The sequence below is a fragment of the Perca fluviatilis genome, chromosome 6, assembly GCF_010015445.1.
Source record: "Perca fluviatilis chromosome 6, GENO_Pfluv_1.0, whole genome shotgun sequence".
Lineage (NCBI taxonomy): Eukaryota > Metazoa > Chordata > Actinopteri > Perciformes > Percidae > Perca > Perca fluviatilis.
Genome location: NC_053117.1, coordinates 13,549,573 through 13,576,214, shown reverse-complemented (window position 1 = coordinate 13,576,214; position 26,642 = coordinate 13,549,573). Strand labels below are relative to the sequence as shown.

The following is a 26,642-nucleotide window of genomic DNA, read 5'->3' as shown; positions in this document are numbered from 1 at the left end:
GTGTTGAAAACATACGGAAGTAGATCCTACTACTGGCTGTAGTCCTTTGCCTCTGGCCCAAAAATCTTCCGATGACGCAAAAATCGTCATTTTACGTCATCGGAAGATTTTTTCCAGGCCCCAAATGCAGAGATCTCTCGTCTCAGGGGGACATGAGGGAGGGAAGCACGGTCATTCAGAAATACTATCGGGTTTCTACTGATACAAAGCTGAATGCTAAATCGGTGAAGTATCCCTTTAATACAAAAGAAAGTACAGTTATGTAAAGCATGTACAAGTAGAAGTCTGCAAGTTTAAAACCGGATTTCTAAATTGTCCAAAAGGAACAAGTGAGTCGATTTTAAGAAAGTGCTGTAGTTTGTTCCAGGAGTCAGGGGCACTAGGTCAAAGCAGTTTTTTCGGAGTTCAGACTGAGTTTTTGGAACATGAAGTATAAAACGTGAATAAAAAGATTTGTGCTGTAATGTGTAACGTTGTAATTTATTTTATTTTATAAAATTGGTATAGAAAAAATTATCGTTTAGGAACCTGTATCAAAGTCACGGTATTGGTATTGAAACCGGTATCTGGTTTTTTTGTACGATACCCAGCCCTAGAGAGACAGGCATAGCAAGGCATGCTCCTCAGGATCTAATCCAACCCCTATTTTCCACCGGGCCGGATGCACCGCGACCCCCACGAGCAGTTGCTACCATTGAAGTCAATGCTTGATATTCCACCAGCCGCGCAACAGTGCATCCCAGAAGCATGCGCGCTAAAGATGCGCACCAGATCTATTTTTACGCGAGCTGCGGGGCATTCGGACACCCAGGCAGCAAGTTAAACAGTGAGGCCATCCAGTCAATTTACCAAAACGGCGCGTGGCGGAGGATGGAACAAAACCGGAACGCAGCTGAAACGCAGCACACACGTGGCCAGTGGAGAATGATGTTGCGTTCTTTTTGTCTTGTAATCGCAACTAGTAGCTCGAGTATGACGTCACATCCATGTCGGAAAACGAGTTACCGTGGGTTGTTGCGTTCTTTTTGTCACACAATACTACGAGTTGGAGAAAAGATGGATTTTTGTAACATTTTTAGTAACATTTAGGATTCTATTCACCCAGTTATTGACATATTACACAACTATATTTCACAGTTTGATGCATGAAAATTACGTTTTGATTAACGTTAACGTTAGGCTACTGCTCTGCTTTCTGCTCAAGGCTCGGCTTAAAGCCGTTGTTGTCATATAGCAACCGAAGCGCTCTCAGCTGCACAAGCTACAAAATAACTAATTAGGCGGTATTTAACCCTTAATAAGACTGTAGCGACATGCCTATAGGTAGCAGTATACAGTGCTATGTGTAACGACTTCTTCATTTGGTTACAACAAAGACAAAAGTGCTTAAAACTGTAGAAAACCACAATGTTTACTACGTGTGATGCACGACGTAGCCATCTTTGAAAGTGAGCTCGGGTCCTCTGAGTTCAGACGACTTGACGAGTTGTAAATACGACCTCGGGGGCGTTCTTTTTGCAACTTCCGGGTCGTAACTCCGGAAAACAACTCGTAAAACGACTTCGGTGGACAAAAAGAACGCACCGTGAGAGTAACAGTCGCACAGTTATGGCAAATCCTTAAGGAGCAATTTGGGGTTCAGTATCTTGCCCAATAATACTTTGACAATGGACATGTAGACTGGAGGAGTTGGGTTCGGGATAGAACCACCGATATTCCGTTTAGTGGATGACCCACACATTGGGGGGTGGGCTAGAAGGAGGGCACGGGGTGAAATATGATGCCCCCAATCCATTGGGCTAGAGTGCTGTCAATCTGACAATTGTCATTTCCTATTCGGCCAATCTTCCCAGCTCTTGTCACATGACCTATTCATGTTTCCATGACGACTATCCAAAATTCTGATTCCATGGCACCAGCACTGGTTTGTTGTTTTTAAAAAACGGTGGCAGACAGAGCCTATAGAAAACGGATACACAGTTGAACAAGTGAAATTCATAATGAATGTGATGTTTTATTTAGCAGAATTACATTGTGTTGTTCTATCCTATCCAAAATGTCCTATATTTCTAAGCAGATTTTCTATGCTGTATTCTGATGCCCCCCTCCCCCCCCCCCGCCCCCACACACACCCCTCTCCTGACTGATTGTTTCCCCCCAGTGCCACCCCACTTAAAAAATCCTCCTGAGCCACAGTGGTTACATGAGCTCGATGATTTAATGGCAGGATGCTCTCATCCTTCAGCTGGAAGGATGCTGAGCCTGCTGAAGTGTCCAGAATAAAAAACTGATCTTGCAGCAGAGCCTCTGACCTCCCTGTCAACGGGGGAATTTCCATTACTTAAGGCTCACATTTATAATTGAGTTCGCAAATATTGTATTAATTTGTACTCTTAATCCATCGCTCAAGTGGTAACAGGTCAACACAATACCTCCAAAATGAAATCACATATCAAATGCTTCATATTGTAAGGTATTTTATTGTGTTACCTCTCAGTTGGAGGTTAAGAGGGAGTTACAGTAAACCATAGAGCTTTTATTGTAACGGGAGAAACAGAAGTGGATAAAGAGTTGTAATGACTGGCCCGTTGACTGTGTTGTTGGTTAATAAAGCGAGATGTGCAGTGCCGGCTTTTTCCTGCATAGAGGAATTATTAGCGCCACCCCCAAAGAGGTTTTAGCCAGCCCCAAAGGAAAATCACCAGCGCCAAAATTATAAGAACTGAGAATAAAAATAGCTATTCAAATCCTCTCTAAATGTGTGTTCAAGAGCAATTTACCAAACAACCGTTGAGCAAGCAGGACGAAAACTTGAATATGAGAGTCTGGCTTTACCGGACTCTCACGGTTATTTATGTAAATATTAATATTATTTTTTTAACCAGTTTTGTTAATTGGGGTTTCATTAACTCAAGCGTAATAGACTTTTTCTAAAAGTCAGAATTAAGAGGCAAATGGATTGATTTATATAAGTAGTGAGATAGTAATACTAGCTATTTCAAGTATTTTTGGAATACTATACTGTATACCTTACAGCTAAGAAGGTAAAGACAGACAGAAAAAATGGAATTCAGTCCTTATATTCCTGGCAGTGGGGAGGCTTTGAAACAGTACTTAGACTTTAATCCATGAAATACAGAACATTTTGAGTCTGTTCAACAATATCTGTTGGGGTTCAGTTTGCAGCCAGGATATTTGTACTCATAAGTCATGTTTCCATCTAATTGTCAAGCGAATTTTAAGCAAACTTTGAAAATGTCGCAAAAAAAAAGAAGAAAAAAAAAAGCGAAGTAGAAGCGTTTCCATCAACTGGTTTAGAGCGATAAAACGCATGGTTGTAGATTGCAAAGCGGCTTACTAAATTAAAAGAGTTTAGAAGCTAAGTTCTTTGGCTATATGGAGAGAGGTAGCATTGAACAAGTTGGCCACCTGTGCAGAATACAGGGTTGTGGCAGAAAGATTTGGTGTCGAGCTGGACAACCGCTAACCGCTGTGTGTACGCGGTGTGCAGGGCGATACGATTCAAGCTCTTATACTCGACGTGGCTGAGGCAACTCCACTACGCACCTTGTGCCACAAGTGAACAGCGCACTGGATGGGACCCATATCGACTATCTTCATGTGAGTTACATGTTCGCTACATTGCAACTTATTCGGCAAAGCTGTTTCGATCTCCCATTTTGCGCATTCTCTCTTTTTCGAATAAGGCAAAAAAATTTTTTTGCCGTTTCCATCAATATTTTTGATATTTCTTTCTTTTTTTAAGATTATTTTTGGGGCATTTTAGGCCTTTATTTGACAGGTTTCCAAATAAGCTTTGTGCTGGGGAGAGATGGGTATGATGGGATTATGGTGTTGTTATTTATACATGTGTTTATTTGGTTTATTGTTTATTTCTTACTATTTTGTTGTCATCTTTTAGATTTTTAGAAATTGTGGGTGCCCGGATAGCTCAGTTGTTAGAGGGGGCGCCCATATATAGAGGTTTACTCCTCGACGCAGCGGGCCCGGGTTTGACTCCGACCTGCGGCCCTTTGCTGTATGTCATTCCCCCTCTCTCTCCCCTTTCATTTCTTCAGCTGTCCTCTCAATAAAGGCCTAAAAATGCCCCAAAAATAATAAAAATAAAAATTGTTAGTTGTTGTTAATTGTTCATTGTTAATTGTTAAAGTAACTCAACCTTAAACACAAGGAACCTGAACTACACCCCCACCAACGAAGCCCCTTGCATTTTTTAAATAAGGGTTGTATTCGGCCTGTCACTTACAGGATGTCCTGTCCCTCACCTACAGTGACATTAGTTATATTTGGGTACTGGGAGAGTGAATGTAACAGAGACATTTGGTGGGCCCTTTGGAAAGGATCCTAGTCACCCTGTTTTGTATCTTGTTAAACAATAGAAATGGTTAACCACAAAAAATTAAAAATATTTCCAATTAGAAGACAAGCCCTGCTCTGTTCTTTAGGCTCACCTGTGCTGCTCCGGCAGATGAACGGCAGTGGATCCGAGCAGTCTGTCAGGCCGAACACTGGCAGCCGATCAGCCCAGCCCTGGAGCATCTTGCAGCCCTGCAGCTCCATCTGCTGGTGCACTGCTGCTCACACATTCATATCATCCCGCATTCATACACACAGTGACACACAATAAGACAACAGTCAGCTTGAGTATGTCTAAATGTCTCCACTGGTGAAAAATATGAACAATGGAGGAGGTAAATATGAGTTTTGAATCAAAATGAATAATCAAATTTAGGATTGGTGTATTGGGGCGCATTGTATTGTCTTTTCTGGAAAGAAAACTGTTATATTGAACATATTTGTTAATGTATGTTACCATTTCTTTTACATTTATTGTGTATTTCCTTTCAATATGTTCATATTGATGCATGTACCATCCATGAAGTCAAATTCCTTGTAAGTTTGGCTTACTTGGCAAAAAAATAAATCTTTTTTGATTCTGATTCAAGGAACATCAACTGCTAACTAAAAACTAAGAAACTCTTCAAGCTTGTATTGTTATTGTACTATTGTAACTAAAAAAAAAACCTGCCTGCATGAATCTTGTAAGAGGAAAAGAAAGTCAGACAGTGGGGGAGTTATTGTTCACCACTGCATGGAGCTCTGTTCTTCCCCAAGCTGCCCCCGCACTGCTGGAGCTGTGGGAATCCCCTCCATCCATCCCTCTCTCTCTCTCTGCTTCTCTGACTCACTTTCCCTGCCCTTCACTCTGTCCATCAGTCATCGTAATGTCTTTATAAAGGTGTCTATATCTGAGACTGTCTGGGTTTTAGAGAGGAATTCATCCTGAATGACTCAAAAACACATAGAGCAACCAGTTGATAAAAAATGCTACTCTTTACCCATCTGGCATCAGATGCGAGTTGGAACCCAAAATGTGAGAAAACAGGGCAAGAAAACAAGAAATAAATGGAAGCTGTCAACAAGGGAAATCAATGCTTAAAATATGGACACTACTCTAACAAGAATCATACAAATTAGTCAGGTCAGAGGTTAAAAAATGTACTACAAGATAGGGCTGCACAATATGACTATAGACCCAACTTTTTTTAGGATGCTTTGGGCCAAAATCTATCAGTGGCTGATAAACTATGATACATTATGAATGACTGATCTAAGATGAAGAGATAGAATTTCAGTTTACATTAAAAGCAGGGTGAGTGGGGGCACAATCATATTTTTGGTTTCATTGGTCTTATAGACTGAAGTACATTTGATATAAAGCATGTTGTGGTAATTTTATTTACTGACTAGATGAGAGCATTTAAAAACTCACACAAACTCATGAGCAGTTTTCACTCCTTCAAGATAGAGATTTTAGTGGAATTAGAATTGCTTCCTTATATTGGAACAGTGGTGAAGGAAGTATTCAGATCATTTACTTAAGTAAAAGTACTAATCCCACACTGTAAAAATACTCTTTTACAAGTAAAAGTCCTGCATTAGGTGTTACTTACACAGGAAAACTGTGTGCATGTAAACTATGTCCACGGTAAATACATTAGGTCAAGTTTAACAAGGTATTTCGTCTGTAAACTATTTGGGTAATTCAGTGGTTTTATGAATAATTTTACCTTTCACTTTTGTTGTCTCGTTGACATAATTTTCACTAATCCAAGGTTTTTTTTTCTTCTAAGATCTGGTAGTGTTTCTTGCCACTTCCAACTCAGATCTCAGCAATAAGATGCTATAAGAAAGAAACCCCATGAAGAATAAAAAACTCCAAACGTGTGTGATGTGAACTCACCGTGAATGTCTTGACTAGAGTGAGTATAGTGCGCCCCACCTTTACCTACTTCAAACTCCACATAATTTCTTTCAGCAATTAATATAGTAATTTGTCAAGCTTTGTCCTACTAAGCCTTTGGGCTGAAGACTAATGGGCTTAACTTGTGCCTTTTCCAAATGAGGCAACATTCAGACCAACATTAGCCCTATGGTTTGTGACAAAATACAGTTTCTTTTTTCTTTTGAATGAATGCCTGGGTTCCAATGCAATGTTTTGGCAGGGGAAAAAAAAACGCAGTGCCAGCCGGCAAAAAAAGTTGAACCTAGCTCAACCTTAAACACAAGGAACCTGAAATACACCTGAAGTCCTGTCCCTCACCTACATAGACATTAATCATATTCAGGTACTAGGAGATTGAATATAACAGACATTTAGTTGGGCACTTTGGCAAGGATCAGTCCTGGTCACCCATTAAGAAATGCAGAACTGAAAGAGACAGCCCTCGCGTTCGGCATGAGTATATACAGAATGTCATCTTACCTGAGCAAAACAGAAGGACCTGCACCTCTCTGACCGCTGGGTGCCTGCTTAGGTGGTCAAGATTCCAACTGAAAAGCACATCCTGGGTCAGGGATGAACATGCGTTGAGGGCACGGACATGCCTTGTTTCCAGAGACATATTCCAAACATTCAGGTCAGTGATATTTCCAAAAAAGGGCTCTGTGAAATTCCCTCCAAATGAATCTTGGTCCTGACCCAGAATGAAAATCCCATCCCCATATATATCCCTGGAAGTGTCTGTGCCTGTGCCCATGTCCTTCATCTCCCCATCCACATAGATAGCCCAGTGGCTGCTGCTCCGGCGCCAAGCGACACAGACGTGATGCCAATCTCCATCGTTGGGGAAGGACGCCTTATACGGCATGTGCTTCCCATGGATGATAAGCGCCAGGAGGATGCGTCCCTGCATGTCCACTTGACCTCTTAGCTGGAACTCATTGGTAAAGACAGGTGCAGCGTACGAGAAGATGGTGGACACTTGATTCCACTCTGAGTTCCACTGAACTCGAACACACACACTGATGGACGACAGGGTTGGAAAGGACACGTTGACACGAGCAAAGCCCTCAAGGGAGTCCTTTGGGAAGTTTAGAGCTAAGAAATGTAAATCTAAAAAAGGCAGAAGAAGAGGTCATTTATCAAATTGTACAGTTTCCTTTTTGTATTTCTTAACTTTATCTGTATTAGTTTGTAGGTCCACTGATTTCACTCACACTGTTTGGAGAGGGCCACAGGCTTGGAGGCTGCTTTGTTTGGGTCCCTGACCCAGATAGGCAAGCGATGTCCAGTCCGCCGAAGCAGCTCCAAGGCTCCCTCCCGGTCCTCTGACTGTTCCACGGTGGCGAGGGAGCTGAACTGGCCTCTGCAGAATCTGTCGGCCCCGGAGAAGGCCAGTGAGTCATTGACCAGCTGGAAGGCCCAGTGAGAAGTTAGATGGACCAGTCTGGATTGTCCTAGAAAGTCAGATAGAAAATTCGAAACAGAAAACATTTACATCAAGCATGAATGAAAAATAGTGAGGCATCAATAAAATATGTATTCAATAATTTTTTGATGGATTGAGTGGATGACAAGAGAAGTCAGTATGCAAATTGAAACTACTGGCCACTAAATAACCACGCAAATTGATTAACAGTCTCACCATGTGAATCCTCCACTCTGTCTGGCCCAGGATGTGTTGGCTCACTCTCACACACCACCTACAGGTGAAACATTCAAGTTTACTTTATTATGTAACGGTTGCTGTGCAGCATTAGCCTGTAAACAGCATGCAAAGAGTTTATTTGCCTTTGGAAAATAGATGGTTAACATTTACATAGTCATCATTGTATTAAAATATTTCAAAATTGATGTACAGGGTAGCATTTGAAAATAAATCAATGAAAGTAAAAAAATGAAACTATTTGCATGGCGCTTATTGTATTATTTAGTATAGAATGGTTATTACCACAAATGAGAAGAGTATGAGTCCAGTGTGCAGGGCTCCAGTCATCTCTAAGCCAGTGTAGTCTCCAGCTGAAATAAACCACTGATTTCACCTAGAAAATAATATTTCCGCTGGATCCAGATGTACTTCAATTCAAAAAAAGTCTCAAAATGAATACAAGACTCTATTAGTGTGTCGCTCTTCAACAGGTAGTTTTCAAAAATTCTGGAGTGAATGTCCTTATTCATTGTTGCACTCTCCCCATTTTCCTCTAAAGCAGCAGAAAGTCTCTTTCAGTAATCTGGGAACAGACTCCATGTGTGGTATGATCAAATCTAAAACTGGTCCAGACTTCTCATCCAGTACCTTGGCTTCAATATCCAGCATATCCAGTAGAGTTTCTGATCTCCTTGCTGGGAGAAAGCCAGCGATCCCAATGCGTCCGTCCAAGAGTCCCAGTCTGTCTCCTGCCTCCTTTCAGACCCCCAACCCCTCCCTCCTTAGTACCCTGTAGCCATCTGCCTTTGTCATGCAAATGGTGTAATTTTTTAAAAGAAGCCTACTTACGCAAGCAGTGTCAAGCATTTGGCACAGAGAGTTCATCAAGAGCAGCAAGGCGGCAGAGAATTTTTACTACATAGCCCTTTTTTGTGCCTTCTATAGGACTCTCTTAAGTTAACTAGAACATCTGATTTATTGTTGTACTTTAGAGTCAATAAAAGATTAGTTCAACTCATGTAATCAGTGTACCCGTAATGTTTGTCTGTTTGGATGTCTTTCATCTTGTGATTTTGTCCGACATCCTTGAAAAGCTTTTATATGCCTTTTGATATCAAATGCTTCTGCATTGACAATACACCTGCCACATGCTTTTCACAGGCAATAACAGATTGATGGCTAAGTAATTATATAGTTCGCAGATTTAAACATTGGATCCCAAATCTAGATTTGGGCTAAAGAGAAAGAAGCAAAGGTGGGCCAAGGACACCTGCCAGTCAAGCAAATCACTTGCTTTGCATCACTGATATATAGGGTTGGGTATCGTTTGGTTTTTTTTCAATTCCGGTGCTAAATCGATACTTTTAAAACGGTGCCGGTGCCTAAACGGTGCCTGAACCGGTACTTTTCAATAAAGTTAAAAAAAAAAGAAGAAAAAACAACAGTCTGACTTGTTTATTGCTAAGGCCATGGTCAAAATTAAAGATTTAATAATAATGTAATAACTATAACAATAACAATAACTTATTTCACCAGTATATTGCTGTTGAACCCCAGATGGGAAAAGGGTATTTTACAATTACTGTGAATGCACCACGAGGCTACCTGTTTTAAGTGAATGCACCGTCTGTGTTGTTTAATTCCGACAATGGCAGCTGCAAGTGAACGCACCGTCTGTGTTGTTTAATTCCGACCATATAAACATACTGTATATCTATGAATTCCGACAACGGCAGCTGCTGCGCTGCTTTGCAGACTGTTACATCCCGCTGTTGAAGTCCTCCACAGTGAAATACAGTCACACTTTACACTGTTTAACGTTAGCTGTCAGCATTTTACTGGTGTTTAATCCAGCTGCTAGCTAAAGGTAGGCTAACGTTACATGCTGTCAGGTGTAGTGTAAAGTCAAGCACCGAAATGAGGCACCGAAACTTTTGTTCTTATTCGGTCTCGTTACTACCGTTTACGTCGGCACCGGTTCCCTATTGGCACCGAGTTTCGGTACCCAACCCTACTGATATACTATCTTGACTCTTCAATTTAGACACATCGTGACCATTTTGGTAGACTTGTTCTAATTCGATGGCTTGAGTTGTTATAGTATAACTCCAGTTAATTCTTACTCATTTTTGAAGTTTTGGTCCTTATTTCTACAAGTAGTATTACTCACTAAAGTAATCTGTGGTCTGGGAACACACCACGTCATAATGTTGACGTTCATATTAAATGTGGTCAACGTTTTAAATAGTAAGGTAGATGTAGAAGTAGAAGTAATCCGTGTGAACAAAAACCTCAGATTTCAGACCACCCTGAGCAATCTGCTTCCAACTATTTCTACTCTCGGCTTGAAGTGACATCAATCATCTGTTTCAGGCACACTACCGCAGTGTTTATGTTACATACACTGCTACATGTCGCTACATGCTAACACCAGAGAAAGCTGTAATCTTTGTTGCAGATGTTGTTAATTTCTCCCCAATTTGTGTAGCTTTTGGTTTATAAGCTTTAATTGGTGATTCTTAATGGAAGAAAGTTTTGCTTAATACTCCGTTACAGTCCACAGCTACTTACATGTAGCTACATGCTAACACCAGTGAAACCTATAATCTTGGTTAGTGATGTTGTTCATTTCTCTCCAATTTCAAAACACATTTCTGCTGGAACAGTCCAGTCCAGTTGTGTAGTTTTATTATATTATATATTTTTTTAATTTTAAGTACTAAGGAATGTTAACAATGAGAGAAGGACCACTTTTTAGATGATCATTCTTGGTTTTGTTTCATCACAGCTTGATTACTGCAACTCCATTTCCACTTGTCTTAGCAAGTCATCCCAGGACCGTCTGCAACTAGGCTGTTGACCAGGTCCAACAGAATGTCACACATCACTCCTGTGTTATCCATGTTACATTGGCTCCCAATAAAGTTCAGGATCCAATTTAAGGTTCTAGTTCTTACATATGAAGCATTGCATGGACTGGCGCCTGTTTATATCTCTGACCTGCTCCAGCCGTACATCACTAACAGGTCACTTAGGTCTTCTAACCAGGGACTACTGGTGGTCCCACGCACTCGTTTAAAGACTAAAGGTGATTGTTCCTTTGAAGTGGTAGCTCCGACCTTGTGGAACGCTCTCCCTGTTAACTTACGTTCTGCAGTCTCGATTGACGCTTTTAGAAAGCAACTGAAAACATACTTGTTTAAACTGGCTTTTGTCTAATTGTTTGTAATTTTGGGTTTTATTCTTTTAATCCTCATTGGAATTGCATTTGTTGTTGCTTGTTTATTTTACATATTTTTCAAATGTCTTTTGTGTGAAGCACTTTGTGACTCTGTCTGTGAAAGATGCTATATCAAATAAATGACTTACTTACTTACTTCGACCTACAAGGTCAGGGTCACATGACCAACAATGGTAGCCAAGCTATTGCTGGTGCTAATGCTTGCGCTAGCGGGTGAATCTACACTCTCTCCTAATTCACATCACTGCTTTGTCAGAACAAAGTAGAGGCAAAGAATTTCTAATAAGGGAAGAAAGCTCCGAGTCGCTTCCTTTGTTCTCTCGAGGCATCGACAACACAGCTGACAGGTTCGGCTCTCCCTGTCAATACACATGCTAGAAAGAGATTTGCTAATGTTTTAAAGACCACGCCGAAATATTCACTCTGACATTCTGGTTCTGCTTCGGATGCCGTCAAGCTGGATCTCCGATCGTAATCACTCCTTCACTGACCAATCAGCATTCATTAGCAGAATGCTAGTGTGTTATGGGCAACAACGACTCACCCTGTAAGAAATCAAAAGGACATAAGTACTCGTTCATTCAACTTTCGACCTATAATCCATGTTGAGTTTGCAAAAACTACAATCAAATCTGAGATTTCTTAACGACAATCAGGTGAAAGAGACACATTTAGCCGTCTAGCTCCATAGAGTCCCATTCATTTTGCACTGGACCGCGATCACCCCCAGTGGAACTCTGGTGGAACTGCAACCAAATTCTGTACAATGGGGCTGAATAGGGAGTGGAAAGGCTTTCCGTAGACCGGCTTTGGTAGAGGTTAACAAACTGAGTTTTTTCGTGTTGTTCACCTTCTTACAGTAAAAAACTGTTATTTTTTATATTTACTATTCAATTTTATTGTTCATCTTCATTTAATCCTTAAAGGTCCCATGGCATGAACATTTCACTTCATGAGGTTTTTTAACATCAATATGCGTTCCCCCAGCCTGCCTATGGTCCCCCAGTGGCTAGAAATGGTGATAAGTGTAAACCGAGCCCTGGGTATCCTGCTCTGCCTTTGAGAAAATGAAAGCTAAGATTGGCCGATATGGAATCTTTCCTTTCCTTTCTCTGCTTTGCCCGCCCAGAGAATTTGGCCCACCCATGAGAGATACATCATGGCTTTCAAACGAGCGAAGTGGCAGTTGGTCAAGGCCACACCCCCACCCTCTACCTTGTCCCAACCCCCCACCCCCCTCTCCTCCTCAATAGCTACAGACACAGAAATGGCACATCCTAAGGAAAGCTCATTGTGGGACTGGCTCTAGTGGCTGTAATTCTGCACCAAGGCTGAATTTTGGGAAAGAGACTTCAGATACAGTATTAGGGGACCACTAAGGTCTATATAAAAGCATCCAAAGAGCACCATGTCATGGGACCTTTAAAATAAGTTTGGCTAAACTGTCAAGTTGTCATTCCAACTTCTTCTTAGCAATGTCGCCGTGTAGAACTCAGCAATTAACTTGAGTTAGTATGTTATTCTATGACATAATCCTTTAACATGGACATCTTGCCTAGTGTGGCTTTACACACACCTGTCTAAACTCACACACAGTGACTGATGTACTTGAGAGGAAGACTGCTGGAGTAAAGCCTTCACATTCCTAATGCCCAGAATTCAGTGATCTAGACAGAGGACTGATTGAGACAAAGCCAGCCATTGGTATTCCACCCAGGTATCCACTCTCAGTGTGAAAAACTGGACAAGAGCCCATAGCAACAAAGGCTCCTTCAGACTGAGACTCCTGGACTTGCTCTCCCTCGTGCCTTTCTCTCCTGTTGCCTGTTCATCAAACTGAACAACAACTTTCTCCTTCACTCACGCCGGGGCTGAGACATTGCCGTAAAAAAAACAAGTATTTCCTTGCCTGTGTTTGGACTGCAGAGAAAGGGGTAGGGAACAACAGATCCTGGGAAGGATTTATGTTCTTAAACAATGTCAGTAATGGATACAAATAACATTGTTAGATTGGCAGCTCTCACCTGCACTATGCCTTCACATGCTCCAGTCCACACTGATAGCAGTTTAGGCTAAGATGAGCTAAGAGCTAATACATCCATGAAGATGAGAGCTGTGTGGGAACAGGAATAGGCATGAAGATGATAGAGCTGGGGAGGCAGTGGCTAGATGACGTGGCTAACCGTGCTAACGCAGCTAGCGAGATTACTCACCGAGGGGTTGGAGGAGGCACAATTTGCCACAGTGAAGCACTGCGGAAAATCTTGGGCAGGAAAGTCACCCCACACTCAAACTGTATTACTTGGCAAAGCAGCAAATAAAAGGGCTTTCATCAGTGGGTCATATCCTCAATCACCATTGTTTTAACTTACTCTTTGATAGATAGGAACTTAACAGACAATTAACTTGATGAAAATCTTAGACATTACAAAATCTGAATCATTTCAAATGAAGAACTTCCTGCTAAAAGCCAGAACGCTGATGGGCTACTCAATCTTATGATAATACGATAAATAGAGATGAATACAGAAAGATAACAATTCTCCATGTTGAGTTTTTTGGTAAGGGTGGCTAGCCTGGTTTGGTGTGCATCCCATGTTCAGGGGCTTGGTCCTCGCCGCAGTGGTCGCGGGTTCAAATCTGACCAGCTGCCCTTTGCTACATGTCATTCCCCCATGTCTAAGCTGTCCTATCAAATAAAGGCCTAAAATGCCCCAAAAAAGAAAAGAAATTAGTTTGTTGTTAGCAAATGGATACAGTGTCCACTGTCCACTTTAAGAGATTGTTACTCATTCATTTCTTTGGACAGAATAATCATCCAACTCAGCTTGACTGCAAACAACAGAGCATGAAACCACTGGTGTGTCACTGCGGTAAAACCCATTAAAAGGTTAATACATCAAACTTAACCACCGCATTAAAACCTGCCACCTGGTCTTTACACACTGACAGGACAACATATATTTGAAGAAGGTCCATGAGTAGGACGCTAACGTACACAGGACGCCTTTATATCTCACAGGAAAATGTGCTGAGATATACACAGTGTATTGCCTATTGTTTTAATCTCTTTGCATTAAGGGGGCTGTAACCAACATTCAGAACGTTAATAAAGCAGCAAACAAGTATTTGCCATGTAAAGATATAGTTAGGGTTGGGTATCGTTTTTTTTTTTTTCAATTCCGGTGCTAAATCGATACTTTTAAAACGGTGCCGGTGCCTAAACGGTGCCTGAACCGGTACTTTTCAATAAAGTAAAAAAAAAAGAAGAAGAAAAAACAACAGTCTGACTTGTTTATTGCTAAGGCCATGGTCAAAATTAAAGATTTAATAATAATGTAATAACTATAACAATAACAATAACTTATTTCACCAGTATATTGCTGTTGAACCCCGGATGGGAAAAGGGTATTTTACAATTACTGTGAATGCACCACGAGGCTACCTGTTTTAAGTGAATGCACCGTCTGTGTTGTTTAATTCCGACAACGGCAGCTGCGAGTGAACGCACCGTCTGTGTTGTTTAATTCCGACCATATAAACATACTGTATATCTATGAATTCCGACAACGGCAGCTGCTGCTGCGCTGCATTGCAGACTGTTACATCCCGCTGTTGAAGTCCTCCACAGTGAAATACAGTCACACTTTACACTGTTTAACGTTAGCTGTCAGCATTTTACCGGTGTTTAATCCAGCTGCTAGCTAAAGGTAGGCTAACGTTACATACTGTCAGGTGTAGTGTAAAGTCAAGCACCGAAATGAGGCACCGAAACTTTCGTTCTTATTCGGTCTCGTTACTACCGTTTACGTCGGCACCGGTTCCCTATTGGCACAGAGTTTCGGTACCCAACCCTAGATATAGTGGAGTAATGGCATCTAGAGCAGAGCATGAAGTCACAAGTCTGTGTGTGTTGTAAACCCAGTTTCTCTGTGCTTTATTGTGATACCCAGTCCAGCTGTGTGTGCATGTGGCCGTGAAAAAAATATAGGTATTTCACTTAATGGGGAACAGTCTGTGAGAGCCATGTGGATGCTATCCCAGGAAGCAGTTATTTTTTTTATTATTTGATAGTGTAGCACATTGCAGTGATAGGTAAAGAGTAACAAAAGTTTTTCAACCCTATTTCCCTATGTTTTTGTGTCTAAGTGACAGATAGGAACAACAATCTTTGACATGGGCCCAGTATTAAGCAAGATCGCTGCAGTCGGCAGTGGTGAAACAAGCTACAATGTAAGTTAATAGGGCGATTGTGCCCTATTAACTTGTGTGTGTGTTTGTAATTACCTTCACAAAAGTGCTTGTGTTGCCACTGAAAGGCTCAGATTAATATTCTAAGTGTCTGACAACATTATGGAAAGGATTTCCAAGGAGGTCGACCTTTCTGTTAAAGAGTAAGATTATTTTTTTAAACATAAAAACATCCGCAAAATTACAATTGCTCAAGCCACCAGACGCACCCGTGACAACTGGAAAGGAAAAATGGAGCGGCCTTCGTTTCTAAACAGTAGAATGGTAACATGCAACATACAGTATATAAATACCTTTTACTATTCTCCTGAGTGCTGGGTTTGTTTCAGGGACGTTTTAGAAGTATTTTAGTTTTGCCGTTTGTCTACATGATGCTGGGCGCGCCCGCCTCCGTCACACAAATAACCCGCGCATCTACTGACGCAACGATGTTTTCAGTCAGTGTCCGAAATCTCGTTTGGTCGTTCCCTATATAGTTCACTATTTAATAAACCCTATATAGAGAATAGTGAGTGAGTGAGTGAATGAGGGAACGGTTTCCAACACAGCTAAAGTCTTCCGACATGAAGAGGGCACAAGGAAGAGGCAGAGGACCTCTGAGCATGAGCACTTGGATTGTCAAGGTGAAGGGGACATAGAAGAAAGTCGCCGAAAATGGAGACGGACCTAGAAAGAGACAGAGGATCTCTGGACTGGATAATAGTCATGAGGACGCCCCCTCATCCTCACTAGAAAGTGCAGAACCTAGAGAAGACATCACATCCACCCCAGAGGAAACCAGCAGACAGCAGTTCCAGGCTAAAGGCTGATGTGGTTCTGCGGAGGCTCCAGTCAGAGCTTTCGCCGTAGCCAACCTAAGTAGCCTGAAGTTTACACTTGTGCGACGTGTAGGTACATTTTTTGATAGGTGCACTTCAGGCTACGCCGTAGGGTCCGGCATAGGGTCGGTATCTTAACTCGCTTAACCCGCAGAGTGTGGGAGGCGACGCATCGGTCTACGCTGGTTACAGATATGAAGATAATCTATGTCTGAATCACAAAAACTCAATACTTTAACAGATAGATTTAGATTCCTGAAAAGGGTTTAAAAAACTCCACGACCCGGGTTGTTAATATAAGAAAGAAAGAAGGAAACTGGATTTTCCTTTAACCCCAACGTGGGTTGTGGTGTTGCAGACTCCTTGTAAACCTGACAGCTGGCGAAAACAGGGAGGTGCTGGAGTGGGTCAACTACAATCCAGTGCACTGGGTCATAAAAACAGTAGCAGTCAACAGAGATGCAGAGCAAAAAAAGATGCTAAGGCATTTCCCTGTGCATCCCAGAGCAACACGTTCACACCGCATGGTGATATGGCCCTGAGCTACTTAACTACATTCAACGTTTGGAAGATTTCTGTTGTGAAAATAAATAAAAAGGCAGAAGTCTAAATTTGTCCTGGGCCTGCCTACACAAACATGTTTAGATGCATCCATGCCTACTCTCTTATCATATGTACAGACATAACAGGAACATATCGGGAAGCTGGAGCGAAAGTTAGTTAGTTCAGTGTGTTTGTTTATGCATACAGAGAATTTCTTTGCATTACCAGCCCTGAGCTCAGTGTGCAAACAGTTGCTCGGAGCTCTTTTACTGGCTCCAGGTCAACACTACACTCTGCACACTTCAGTTCAGTAGGGGAGTAGTCTATAATGATGATGTTTCACTTCCGGGATTGTTCTGTTGCCGCCAGAAATTCCACCGGTTGTCTCTCATTCTGGCTGGATGTCCGTTACCTTCCGTTTTCTTTGTGTTGGCGTTCTAAACTCCGGTGGATTTCTGAGGACTATGGTTAACTGCTCCTCAGATCTCTGCTGGGTAAATCCAGACAGCTAGCTAGACTATCTGCCCAATATGAGTTTTCTGTTAAAACAACCTTTGAACGAGCATGTTTCCACCAAAAACAAGTTCCTTCCCGAGGCTACTTTTCAGAGGCAACATTGCTCCGTGCGGGGCTTAGCGCCGCCCAAGATGATTGTGATTGGTATAAAGAGCATGTTTTTTTTCTCATCCCAGAATGCTGTGTGGACTAGCCAGACGTTCCGTATCAGTATCATAATACCATCAAGAGATGGTTTTCAAAATAAAAGACTGTCTGTCTGTTAACATACTTGTAGATGCCTTTTTGAAAGACGGCTGTGTGATTCCATAATATTTCAAGCTCTTGTTTTACAAGCTAGAAAACAGGTTGGTCTGTTCCGTGGCCGTGTGTCGTGCTGTTGTTTACCTTTGTAATTTCCGGATTTCCCTACGGTCTCCGCAGTAAATGTCACAACGCTTTGAACTGTGGGTAATTCCCTTTGGTGAAGTCTGCATTGATGCAGACTCAACCCTAAGCCCTTACGAATTTCGCAAGAATGCGCACCAAAGTCTGTGAGTCTGTGAGTCCGGACTTTGGGATTGGGCTTTTAACATTCATTGCTGTGGGAAAACATTTCCTGTTAATGTAATCTGTACAAGTAGTTCAAGCTAATATCGTTTATAGAATATGTAATGCAATCAGAGCTGACATATATTGTAAAGCTTCATTGTTAAACACTTCACTTAAATTATGTATATGAATTTCTTTGAATTTTTATTAAACTGCAATTCTGCTTCCTTTAATTCAAATTCGAATTGTAATTCTAGATCCTGTTTTTGACATCAATTCAAATTCAATTCAAATTCAAGAATTTAATTGGAATTTAGGAGTCATTCTCAATTCAATTCTGAATTGTGCACAAGCCTGCAGTAAAGCCACATAAATCTGACATCTTTGTGTTTTGAGCACATTGAAGAGTTGCGGTCCTTAACTTAAGGCTCCTGTGTGATAAATAGTGCTCTGTTTCTTTCCCACTTATTTGAGTAATCTGTCCTGCTTTTTGCCTGAAGTCAACAAACGCCTTTGGTCAGAGCTCGCTTAATCAACAGAATTGGCCGCAGTGAGCAGAAGCTCACAAAAGAGGCCGGGCTAATTGACCTCCTCCCTTTGCTCGCTCTTTCCTCCACTGTAACTTCGCTGCCACTGCCACCCAGTGTATTTCCATGACAACCTGGGGATTGTAAGAGCGGAATGGAAACGTCAAACACTCGGTGGGCTCGCATCGTCGCACACAAAAGGCCAGTGACCTACATGTGGAGAGAGGATGAAGGCTTTTCCCAGAAGAACAGGCCCAGCAGTAACAGAGGACAGGACAGAAGCACTGTGACAACCCCTTCCTTTTTTTGTCTTACCCAGCTGGTCGCTTGCAGAACAGACTTGAAATAAAGTTAACTCCTCCAGCATGGAAACCTGTTTCATGGGAAATATACTGCATCATGATCTAACGGAGCAGTAACGTGATGCGAACATGGAGCGTCTGTATAGAGGAAAACACATTGTTTTAAATACTTATTAGTGAGTTCTGCATATGCGTCATGAAGTAGGAATGGTTTAAATGTAATTAGTAAATTCTGAAGAAGCATACAGTATGTTCCAATCATTGCCTAGAGTAAATAGCTGACACTTTCAATCCTCCTATAACTTATTAAACGCTAAGAGGATACATGTCTGTAAATCTGGGGGCAGAACATGGACGCAGAATGTTCTCTTGTAAATAAACATTCCTGGCTGGTCAGCTATCAGGGGGCCATGTTTGTCCGGCCTAATCTGGCAACAGCAGATAGTCTTTATGGCCGCCCCTCGGCCATCAATCAGGCCTGCTACTGAGGACCTGGGCGACAGCAGCAGGGGTCATGCCGTCGCTACGGAGACCGCCTTTGAAAGCAGTCACATAAACGATATAGGGTGTTGGCGTGAAACAAAGAGAAAGGGAAAGACAGAGGGAGAGAGGGATGGGCCAGTCCAGTGTCAGTTGTGTCCTCTTTGGACAGAATGCAGGCTCCAGCTTGAGCGAGACAATACTGAGCTGAGTCAACCGCTGTCTGTGCAGAAAGAGTTCATCCAGTACAACACAATAAGGTTCACACCAGATCCATGGGTTTGCCAAGGGGTAGCATTAGAAGAAACTTCAAATACTGTCGTACTGTTGTTCCCCTCTGATAGGATATGATATGTGTTTGGGTTGATTAGATTTACATTTTTGCAGAATTGACCAGAATTCTTATCGATGTTATTCTGACTGTTTTTTAGGGTTGACATGCTGCTGAAATGTGTTATAGTCTTGATAGTCTATATCCATGACGTTCTACTTCCGGGATTGCTCCATTGCAGCCAGAAATTCCGTCGGATGTCCTTCTATTCGGCCGGATGTCCATTAACTTCCTCTTTCTTTGTGTTATAGTCTCGCATTACAAGAACTTCCTCCACATTGCTGCAGAGAGGGTCTGGCTAGTCCACACGGCATTCTGGGATGGGAGAAAGCTCTGGTTTATTGGCATTTCTATAAATAAATCACAATCGTGTTGGGTGTTGCTAAGCGGCGGACGGAGTAACGGTGTCTCTGCAAAATAGCCTCTGGAAGGAAGTTGTTTTGGTGGAAAATGTTTACGTCGAAAAGTTGTTTTAGTCGTCCGATAAAAATCAGATTGGACAGATAGTCTAGCTAGCTGTCTGGATTTACCCTGCAGAGATCTGAGGAGCAGATCATGGTCCTCGTGAATCTACCGGAGTTTAAAATTACAATAAAAAAAAAAGCGGAGGTTGACGGACATCTGTCCAAAATGAGGGACACAGTTGAGAAGTGGAACGTCGTGGATACAGACTAGAGTGGCAAAGACTGTACGGCTGTTGGAGGGGCAAAGCTGTGCACTGAAGTGGTGGATGAAGAAAATGTAGCAGAGCTTTTTATGTTGGTTTTCTAAAGGATCCCACAGGAGTGGGTTGATCAAAGTAACTCGTTTTCATTTCATCTCTGTTGACAGGTATGAAGTTGTGAGATCAAAGCTAACATTTCATGTGACATCCTTTTACAGAACATATAAAAATATCAATAAATATTCTCAGCAGAAATAATGGCAATCTGGCCATTAGGCCTGAAAAACCTGTTAAAAATAAATGTTATAACATATAAGACAGGCAGAGGCACTGACAGACTTACATTGTTTTTCCTAGTCAGGGAAAATGATCTTATCTTATATACACACATTTTAGCATATATTGAGCTTAGCTTCAACAGCTTATCTATAACGTACGCCGAGGCTCCGAGAGAAACATACCATCTTTTGTAAATAGAAATCCATCCACTTCTTCGCCATTAACTCACCTGCGTCTGTTTTTGTGACCTTTCTGTTTGTAGGAGATGAGCTTCATGTGTCTGTGTGTACTATATGAGCTAATGTAAGTCTCTCTCATAGTGATTCCCCAAAGGAAACGGCTAGCAATAGTAAATCCCACGAAGAGAGAAACCTGGGAAAGAAAAGAAGTAGCTGTAAAGGGAATATGGGAGAAATGTAAACCATGAAGCTATTGGCCCTATGAGACTCCAGTGAGTCACTGTGATGGGGATTTTACAATTACTATTAGCCATCATCCAATGACATACTACGTATGTATTAGTACGCAGGTGCTTTCCTGCATGATGGGCCCATAAACCCGAACCGCTCCAGTGGACTCCAGGTTTGAATGTGTGAATGTGATCAGGGTATTCCTGCAAAAGAGGGGCTTCCTCTCAGTGAAAAAAGGTAAATAAACCAAAAATGTATTTGTTACGTTTGTTGTTAATACATCCAGTACCTGATTTTATGATCTAATATTTTTCACAAAAGATAAGATAGGTTAAGATAAAACTTTATTGTGTGTGTGTGTGTGTGTGTGTGTGTGTGTGTTTGTGAGGGTGGGGGGTCACATTCTAAGTATGGGGGATGTATGTGCGGTGGGTGTTGATCACCTCCTTGCGCTCCTTTTGGTTGGTTGAGCAGTGATGATGAAATCCACACGGTGGGTCCAGGACAATGCGCTGTGTACACGCACCCCCCAGGTATTTGAATGATGATGTTTGCTTTATAGGTTGGATGTGAACTGTGATTGGAACAATATGGGTGTCTTGTGTGGCTCCAAAGATGATCTCCTCTTTGTTGAGGGTATTGATTATGAGAGCATTATGAATCGCAACACTGAACCATTTTGCTAACGCTGTCCAGGTAACGGTCTGGCTCCTCCCCCTCCTTCATCAGTGCTACCAGTGCTGTATCATTAGAGAATTTGATGATGTAGTGGTTAGGCACGCTGGCAACACAGTCATTGTTGTATAGGGTGAATAACAGTGGGGAGCTGACACAGCCTGGTGGAGGGCCGCAGGTCATTGTATAAGGGGGGCGTAGGCATTGTTGACCCGAACCAGCTGTTGCCTGTTGAAGAGAAAGTAGCAGTACCAATGGATGAGATTTGGGTTAATCTCCATCTGATGCATTTTAGAAAGCAGTATGTCCGGCTGTATTGTGTTGAATGCAGAGGAGAAGTCTGTGAAAAGCACCCTGGCATTTGGTTTTATTCCCGGTGCATCCAGATGTTTTGAGACAAGATGCATGAGGGTAGCCACAGCATCACCAGATCCTTACTCGAGCAGGTACTTATTTCGATGCACGTCATGAATGTTTATGATAAAGAAATGATCATTAAAAGATGGTTAGTTCTATTTTGCCACTAGAAAAGTGGGCTAGTTTTTTGATAATTGTAGACTGCGTCTGTTTATGCGAGTTCGGTAATAGCGCACGCTATGCTTCCACATTTTTACGTAGTATTTATCAACCCTGACACCCATCAGGCAATCAGCGTTTTTCTCCGCCCACTATACCGTAAATTGCGCTGTAGCAAAGCGGTACTTGTGCTATGATATGACCGAGTGCAGACTGCGATATTCCCACTGCTGATGCTATGACTGTTTGAAATGATCCTGATTAATATTTGTAATGTAGCGAGGAGTTTAACAACTGCTGGAATGGGATGTGAACGCTGAGTGGGAGATTCAATTTCATCTTTGATTTCTTCCAGTAACTCTAATATTGCATGGCTGCTTGATCCGTAGCGCTAAATGATGTTGTGTTCACTGACAAAGTGTGATTCTTGTGTTAAAAATATTTTCAGTCTCGCCTTGTCTTCGTCTTGCTCAAATTACTGTTGCCATTTCACAAGCGGCATAAAAGTCTACGAGGCAACTTCGATTGCGGCTGGTTTAGACCTGCTTTTAAAGAGGCGGAGAATTTCCCCGCAGAATAGAGGCCGCTCTTACTGACAGTCTTTGTAAATACCACGGAATATATAAAATATATAATTAGGGGCACTTTGCGCTTATCCTCCCACCTTTTGGGTGGAACTCCCCACTTTCCCACGACCCTCCCGCAACGCATATTGAAAGTGCAACTTGTCTCTTCTCGCTCATGTGGCAGACAATCTGCGATTTTACCCAAGTGCGCCCTGTTTGTAAATAGCCCGCGTCGGTTACATCCGTCTTTGCGACCAATTAGCGCCTGGAAACAGGCGCAAACGGCTTGATAAATCTAGCCCACAGGCTCAGTCCTCAGGCGGCTGGCTGTCAGAGGTGGTAACGATTTGGCACACTGACACCATGTGGTACAATGCTGCACAGCTTGCCATATGTCTTAAAGACCACAGTCCTGCTTCATTACCGTCTTTGTTCTCGTTGCGCTCAGTTAAAAAAAACACACATTTCAAGACACCCGCACCAATACCACCTGTATTCTTCCTACTATTTATGCACTGTAAAATCATTGAAATCACTTATCACATTATCATCATTGATTTACTTCATGAATTATGTCATTATCAATAAATTGCTTTAAACTTTGCAGGGGAAATGATGTGAACTTAGAGTTTGCACCATTATACCTAAAACTGTGAGGCTGAACTACGAAGAGAAATTATAGCATAAAGGTGTTGACACACCAAGGAGATTATAGGCCGTTGGACAGTCTGGCGAGGTCGGTGACTCGAATCTGTTTGGTGTGTCCCGTGCCGTCATCAGTCTGGGGGGCTGTCGGCGTTCATTTTGGCTGACCTGACATGTTCAGTCGCCGGCAGAGCAGTCGGGACTAGAGCTGTAATCGGGCCTTAAAAGTACGGCCCGAAAAGGCCCGAGCCCGACAAGTACATTTTGATTGACAGCTTTTTAAAAGCCCGAACCCGTTTACAGCCCAACTGTACAAAAGGCCGTCTATCAGCAGTCATTAGAGTGTCGGAGAATAGCGCGGACACGCGCTTCACACCGCGAGCGGGCACACGCACCACTCGGCGGAAAAGGGAGAGAAAGAAAAAAGAGACTGCGCCGCACGAACACAGCTCCTTTGTCTTTCGTAAAAAATGAGTCATTTATACATGTTTTAACATAATTTATTCATGACTAACGGAGGCTATAGGCCACTTGGAAGTTGGAACAAAGAAACCGGCTAAGTCCTCCAGAGACCAGCCTCCGTTTCACCTCCTCAGGATCCATTTTCACGCTAATCGAAACGCATCAGCTGACATTGCAACCCGGAGCGCAAGCCCGAGCCCGGCCCGAGCCTGTGTAAAATAATAGAAATTAAGACCGTCGGGTCCCGATGGGTCCCATCGGGTTCGGGCAAAGATCTTCAGCTCTAGTCGGGACTCACCCGGAAATGGCGAGCGGAATGAGGTGACTAGAGTCTCTCAAAATCTGACGAAAATCTTTTAAACTGACCTTTGTTGAGCTGAAATGAAGACAACTGCATGGCCTATTTCTCGCTCAAAATGTTTTCAGAAACATGTTTCAGTGAACTATTTTAGTACAATATGAGATTGTATTATATATATTATATAGCGCCACCTGCTGTTATGAAGACGTATTACGTGTGTCCCGAGGCAGTTTTTTGGACCTCGGGGACGCGACTGATCATTTCCACTGGCTTTTCTGCCGAGGGTCGGTGGTCTGGTTGGTGTGTAACCACTTTAAGACAATAAAGGAAAAGAAAGAAAAGGGGTGTGTCCTAAATACAATAAAGCCCAGTAAGAATTTGTATTAATAAATTGGGTATTTGTATGTGTACTTATACGCACATACAAATACAATGTGTATGCACTGATACACAGAGCATGCCCTAACTAATTCGGGAACATTTTAGATGTTTTTTTTCTCTCTTTTTTTGACGTTTTTTCCAAAGTTTGTCACCTTTTTTCAATGTTATTTCTACGTTTTTGTCGCTTTGTTTTGTTTATTGGTGCCTTTTCCAATGTTTTTGGCATTTTTTTCAAAATAATCTTAAACGTTTATTTACTCTTTTCGACTTAGCGCCCCTAGCATTTGCCTATACTGCCTATGCCACAGGCAGGCCCTTCTGATACACATTCACTTCTCTACATGTTACATCTACACCTTAATTTCATCCACTGGTTCCATGAGTTTACATTCAAAACAGTATTGCCTCAGATTTTATTTCGGATTCCTCCATGCTTTTACTTTGCTCTATTGAAACTTTCAATGTGTCTTCTATGTGCATTCAATTTCTTGTAATTTTGTTTTAATGATTATTTCAGGAGGTATTACTGAATGATCAATAAAATACAACCTGGACCCATATACAGTCCATTTTCTTAAATTCTGAAAGGAGACGTTATACATTATACATGCTTTATTTCTTCTTTCAACTCCACAGGTTGTGTTTTGTTCTTTTGTGTGTGTGTGTGTGAGTTTTTAGATCAAGTTCAAAGATGACAGCCAGCTGCCTTTTGGTGTTCATGACTGAGTCAACCCGTTCTCACTCCTAACTTGTAAAATACTTAAGTTAGGAATACTGTAAAAGGCCCTGACACACCAACCCAATAATCGGCCGTCGGACAGTGTGGAGAGGTCAGTGACTCAAGTCTGTTCGGTGGGGATGTCGGCCTTCATTTTTGGCCTATTTGACATGTTGAATCGGAGGGCGGGCAGTCGGACTCAATGACCAATCTGATTGGTGGAGTGCTAGCCCGGAAATAACGAGCGGGATGAGCCTGACGAACGCCTCTCAAAATCTGACGAAAATCTATTAAACTGACCTTTGGCGATCTGAAATGAAGACAGATTCAGCAACTGCATGGCTTATTTCTTGCTTAAAAATGTTTTCAGAAACACGTTTCAGTGAACTATTTTCGTAAAATACGAGATCATAATCCCAAAGAGCTGCCATTATTGTCGGCTGGAGAAGCCAGACCCACGTGACGCGTTCGTCATTTCCGGTTTGCATTTTTTTGGGCGACAATACAGATTAGCGCCACCTGCAGTTATTGCGTTATTACGTATTACGTCTCGCGCACGCGCAGAACATACACTCAAGTCGGCATCGCTTCGATGTGTTCCAAGGCAGTTTTTGGACCTCGGGGAACCGACCGATCAGTCCTTTTCTGCCTTTTCTGTCGGTCGTCGGGTTGGTGTGTCAGGGCCTTAAGATGACGTAGTATTAAGAGAGACAACAGTAAAACTAACTTTCTGTCATATTTGCTGAAACTGCCCCTATGTTCGAGTAGAACTACATGAAGCAGGTAATAAAAAAAAAAATCCAGCCAACTCTGGCACCACCTACAGCCTGTAGTGTGATTTGCAAAAATCCACCGCTTCCTGTTCAGATGCACCAATCAGGGCTGGGGGGGGGGGGTCTAACTGCGTGTCAATCACTGCTCATGCGCATGCATTCATTCTCCCTTGTGGGGGGAGGGGCTTAGGAGACCGTTTTGGGCTTTAGCGGAAAGGGGGGAGAGACTGAGAAGTTGTTGATGTTCAAATTTTTTGGCTAAGTCTTGGATCTTCACAATCCTACCTACAGCACCTTTAACTGCTGCTCACATATCTGCAGGGTAAATCCAGACAGCTAGCTAGACTATCTGTCCAATCTGAGGTTTCTGTTGTACGATTAAAACAACCTTTGAAAGTACACGTTCCACCAAAACAAGTTCCTTCCCGAGGCTATTTTGCAGCGGCACCATGGCTCCGTCCGCCGCTTAGCGCCACCCAAGACGATTGTGATTTGTTTAAAGAAATGCCAATAAACCAGAGCTTTCTCCCATCCCAGAATGCCTTAAGTATTGCAAGTATTTTATTTAAAAATATACTACTCAAGTACTAAAAGTAAAAGTACAAGTATTGTGTTATTTAGTTATTAAAGAAAGCAGTCAAATTTTGAATATCATATTGTTGGAGTTCAACTTTTTACTTGGTAGTAAGGCAGTCACAGCTGTTATAACTACTATTATCTGATATAACAGTGGGTTATTAATCACGTATTAACAAATACT

At 42.1% G+C, this 26,642-nt stretch overlaps 1 protein-coding gene across 2 annotated transcripts in view; it reads right to left on the bottom strand.

Moving 5' to 3' along the window:
- Positions 1 to 8,656, bottom strand: part of adgrd2 (adhesion G protein-coupled receptor D2) — a 78,792-nt gene extending 70,136 nt beyond the window's left edge. For both annotated transcript variants that reach the window (XM_039804373.1, XM_039804374.1), the window contains exons 1-5: positions 8,256 to 8,656; positions 7,950 to 8,007; positions 7,522 to 7,761; positions 6,788 to 7,417; positions 4,473 to 4,595 (exon numbers count right to left, since the gene is read on the bottom strand). In XM_039804373.1, coding sequence (XP_039660307.1) covers positions 4,473 to 4,595; positions 6,788 to 7,417; positions 7,522 to 7,761; positions 7,950 to 8,007; positions 8,256 to 8,300 — 1,096 coding nt within the window. In that variant the 5' untranslated portion in view covers positions 8,301 to 8,656. The remainder of the gene's footprint in view (positions 1 to 4,472; positions 4,596 to 6,787; positions 7,418 to 7,521; positions 7,762 to 7,949; positions 8,008 to 8,255) is intronic.
- Between the last annotated feature and the right edge of the window lie 17,986 nt (positions 8,657 to 26,642).